Source organism: Etheostoma spectabile, chromosome 3 (genome assembly GCF_008692095.1).
Source record: "Etheostoma spectabile isolate EspeVRDwgs_2016 chromosome 3, UIUC_Espe_1.0, whole genome shotgun sequence".
Taxonomy (NCBI): domain Eukaryota; kingdom Metazoa; phylum Chordata; class Actinopteri; order Perciformes; family Percidae; genus Etheostoma; species Etheostoma spectabile.
The window spans coordinates 1,893,707-1,898,220 of NC_045735.1; the positions used below are offsets into that span (position 1 = coordinate 1,893,707).

General features: G+C 44.2%; 1 protein-coding gene and 1 long non-coding RNA gene across 3 annotated transcripts in view; one reads left to right on the top strand and one right to left on the bottom strand.

Annotated features, from left to right (window-relative positions):
* nova2 (NOVA alternative splicing regulator 2) overlaps window positions 1-3,874 on the bottom strand; it is an 85,832-nt gene extending 81,958 nt beyond the window's left edge. The window contains exons 1-2 of one of the 2 annotated variants that reach the window (XM_032512066.1): window positions 2,853-3,874; window positions 34-102 (exon numbers count right to left, since the gene is read on the bottom strand). In XM_032512066.1, coding sequence (XP_032367957.1) covers window positions 34-102; window positions 2,853-3,009 — 226 coding nt within the window. In that variant the 5' untranslated portion in view covers window positions 3,010-3,874. The remainder of the gene's footprint in view (window positions 1-33; window positions 103-2,852) is intronic. The other variant, XM_032512067.1, reaches the window with a different exon arrangement.
* Window positions 3,875-3,920: 46 nt separating this feature from the next.
* The window catches only part of LOC116687013 (uncharacterized), a 6,997-nt gene continuing 6,403 nt past the window's right edge, over window positions 3,921-4,514 (top strand). The window contains exon 1 of the long non-coding RNA XR_004331451.1: window positions 3,921-3,932. This is a non-coding gene — a long non-coding RNA (uncharacterized LOC116687013). The remainder of the gene's footprint in view (window positions 3,933-4,514) is intronic.

A 4,514-nucleotide genomic window follows, 5' to 3' on the forward strand; every position in this document is an offset into this window, starting at 1 on the left:
TAGGTAGAAGATCAAAAGCAAAGTCTCTCTTACCATGAGTCTCAGTTTCTTGGTGAGGGAATACAATGCCTTCAGTTTCAAATAGGGGCTGCAGGAAGGCCACTACAGAGAGAGGAAGCACAGGGGGGGGGAGTGTGTGGTGTAAACTACTGATACAGAGAAACAACCATTGTTATGATCTCTTAGCAGCACTTTGACCTAACTTTAACTTTAAAACTGCAGCCTGAGTGCAGCTTAAAAATATGAATACCAAAACATACTCTCAGTGAAAAGCTTTTTTTTCTCCTGAAAAATAAGTATGGGCTAATCTCATCTGTGTCATTTAACTGATTCAAGCTGTCAGTGTCAGTCATCGTGGAGATAATCAAGAATAAAGTTGTGGCATGTAATTGGAACAAAGAGACCTTATTTTAATTTTTAAACAGAACTGGGTTAAAAAATTCACACAAGACCCACAACCTAGCTCTGATTCTTCTTTGTTGATTATCTGAAGGGGCTGCGTGGTGACGTGTGTGTGTGTGTGTGGGAGCGACTTGTTCTTTTTCAACCAAATGTCAGGGGACCATCAGCCTGATGCTGGCGGCTGAGGGAGTGTTGACCTGGCGGCGCCGGGGCCATCTTCTCTGCCTGAGTAAAAGCCTGGTCGGCCATGCCCATCATCATCATCATCATCATCATCATCACCGTCATCATCCCAGGCTTTTCATTTGTCTAAATGGACGAGCTGTCTGAGTGTTATGCAGGCGGGAGGATGGTCCCCGAGGGGGAGCCTTGCACACAGCGAGGTGGAGCCTTCAGTGCTCCGAGTGCATTGATCTATAGTTAAACCACGCTGGCTAACCTGCCCCCCCCTCTCTGTCTAGTTACTACTCCCGAGGACGACTGCAATGTTTTCTGGGGCCAGCTGAAGAAACTGTGAAAATTGACTTTTCTGTCATTGCTGAAAAAAAAGACCGAGCCATTAAAAAAAAATCTACAAAAAGATTTTTAAAAAAAACTCTCTATGGGTCACACTGAAGACTTTATTTTTTAATTGCATTTCTTTAATTGTACCACCTGTCATTGTGTACTAAAAAGGGACAGGCCACTCAACCTCTATGGGTCTGATAAGATTTAGAACAGTAACTTTCACACCTGCTTGCACTGAACTAATAGATCACCCAAAATGTAGAGTCCTGTCAGGGAAATCTCGTGGCCATTTCAATGTAAGACTGATAAGATGCCATCCAGTCCCGTTGATGGACATCTTCTCTGATCAAACCTGCAGAAACACCCGCACTGAAGTCCCATTTTCTTTGCCTATTTCATTTAATAATTGATTTTTGTGAATGAATGCCTTTGTCATTTGACTTTAATGATATGCTAACATTAAAAGCATTTTATGGATGTGTTTCAGGGGAGAGTTTAAATGTCCCTTATGTTTCATATAACTGCCCTGACATGAAACGTATTTATTTTTTTATTTATTTTTTACATGAAAACAGTTAAATTTAAACACATTCACCACAACTGCATGAAACTTTGTTTAATGAATATTACTGAAGTCCAATTTAAGCGTCAAAGTTGCTGGTCACCTAATATGTAAGTTTAGTCAACATCTTGATATCTTATGCTTAATCCGGGGTCAATTCTATAAACACACCTGCCATTTCAAATATTGGAATATTATTCTCAGTCTTGTTCATGACATACTTCTTTTAAAGGAACATGGCGTCCAGAATTTGATTAAAGCTACATGTTTATATTGACAGTCTGCACTTAAATGTTGGGTCGCCTAAAATCTACAAATTGTAATTAAAACATTTATAAGGGAGCCTTGGTCTCTAAAAAATATCTTGTGCCATATAAACCATGTCCCAATTCTTCAGTTTGGTGTTGTGTAAATAACACATTTAAAGGTGTAGTGTATGTCCAAATGTCCATGATGGAGGTGCATGGCCAAGATAGGCTACTGATGGTTGTAATGCCGGGTGATGGGAATGCTTGGCGCATGACAGCATGTAAACAAAAAACCAAATATGGTGATTACCATGGTGACATACCCATATCTCATCCAAGCAGAGAATAATGCAGAAACACGATTGGAGACATTTTTTGAGAAAGTACTTTCTCCATGCCAGCTGCATTGCTATTAAAATCAGCACAGAAATACACATAGGCACCGACATGCTGCAATAACACACTGAAGCACTGTCGCATTCTGAGCTGCTCTGGCTCCCCCCCCCCCCCCCCCCCCTTGTTCTTTCTGGATCCCCGCGGGCCTGCTGTTAATGTGAGTCCGCTTGTTTATCCGCTTGTGTAATTGTACACAAAGCGGCGATGGAGGCTGGTGTGTGAGATTATCACAAGGTCATCCGTCTGCGGGATGAGAGCCTGCGATCACGCACCAGCCTGATCTGGCTTTCACTTGTTTACATCCTTGATGTTGGCTCCAGCATGGCCGCTGTGGCTGCGCGTAAAGCTTAAGACGCAATATAAAAAAAAAAAAAAAAACCAATTCGGCGGATCTAGAGGCTGAAACGGTCAGGATGTGAGCGAGGGGAACCGGCGACTTCCCTCCAAATCCCCCGTCAGTCCCTCTCATTGTTCCCTTTTTTCCCACATGAAGCAGCGGCTAATCATTTCTTTTTTTAATGTCTTTTGAAAGCGGATGAAATAATGAAGCTCTCTATATTTAGCCTATATCTGCGTAATTGCAACACAAGTCTGTGAATCGGAGCTGTAGCGTGCCTCTGTGTAGCCTACGTCAAGAATCAGATCAACCTGCTCTCCTTTCTGTCCGCCTGCCTTCAGGACGGAGCAACATTCACCGAAACCCGAACAGCTCCCCGCATCCCCATCGGTACTCTTACCTCCTGTGTTTGTGCGTTTGGTGCTGCTGGCCTCCGTCGGGGTCTCCAGGGGTCTTTTACGTGAGTCCGGGGGATCGGACTCCATGTGTGGTTGTTGATTGTGATGGTGAGGATTTGAAAAAATCCCGTTTTGCTGTACTGCTCCGCCGGCCATCATTTTCGAGCTTGCTCTTGGATGCTTGGGCTGCGTTTGCGTTTAAAATCCCCCCCTTTTTTCCCGTCTTTCTTTTGTTTTGTTTTTCTTTCACGCAGCCTAGTCGCGCAGATGAGTCCTTGGAGAAGGCGAATAGCGATTTGGGAATTAGAAAAATACGCCTGTTTCTTACGGACGGAGACGGTGAGCTGCGCGTTTCTCCGTAGTGCGCCGTGCGTACAGAGATGCTGCGCAGGGACAGAGAGAAAGAAAGAAACGCTGGAGCGGCGGATGAGCGAGTCAGAGAGCGGAAAACAAAAAAAACAATCCGAAACCTCTGCAGATGGAGATTGGTCTAGGCTATACTGGACACGTGCAAACGGAGCGTCAATCTTCCATCAACCTTTAGATATGAGAGCTAGGATATGTGTGTCATTCCGCTGCAGCCAGATAAAAGAGCGTACTCATGTCAGGATGGCAGGATGGTGGCGCTCCTCTGCAACAGCCAGCGAACCGGAACAATAAATGAAACCAAAATAAAATAACAATATCGAAGGACAAAGAGGCGATATCAACCGAAGAAAAAGGGTCGTTGAAGCAATAATAAAAAAAAAAAAGAAATCCGATGCGTTATTTGTAGGCTATTATTAGATATGATTTCTTTCTTCTTATCCTGTTCTGGCTCCGATCATGAATACACCCAGGGGTGACGGGGTGGGTGGAGAGGGTCCGGAGTCGCGGAGTTGGAGGAACACAGAGAAAGAGACGGGTTTTTTTTTTTTTTTCCTGCTCGTTCTCTCGGTGAAGATGCTGCAGTCTTGCGTTCAGAGCATCCCTTCCCTGACTGGCTGCTAGAGGGAGCGCAGGGGAGCGGCCGACGTCACAGGCCCTCGCGATGCCTTCACCGGCTCCGCGTAAAGTCGGGATTCCCATACGTTTGTGTAAAAGTGCGATTTGTCTGTGAGATTCTGTGTTTTTTTGTTGTTGTTTTTTGTTGTTGTGGGGAAATAAAGCCTAAAATTACTCGAATAGTGTATTGTCGAGTTTGAGCGTCTTTCTTTTTTGTTTACAAGATCGAGCTATAATGTGGTGAAGGAGATAAAAAAAAAAACAATGTCATTGGATTAGATTAACCTACATCACATCAGTGGTCTCTAACCATCTCGTGGCCCCAACACTCTGCAGGTTTTCATGCAACGTGCACAAAAGTCAAAAAGAAAGCACAATAAAACAAACAGGCCAACACGTTGACGTCTTAATTGGTTTTCATCGAATAAACATGTCGTCTCTTGATGTCAATTCAAACATAAAGTCCCCGTCCTTGCTTCCAACTTGTAGGTTTCGGATTTTCGATGTCACCTGAAGGCATCGTGAGAGAGAAAGCGAGAAAATGAGAGAGAGAGAGAGAGAGACTCCTCACTCGAGACATGATTGGCCGAGACCGCATTTCTCCGGCAAAACGAAAAGGACTCAGATACATTCGCCCGGTTGAGTCACATGACGAAGAGGGAAAGGATGCGGCGGCGTTT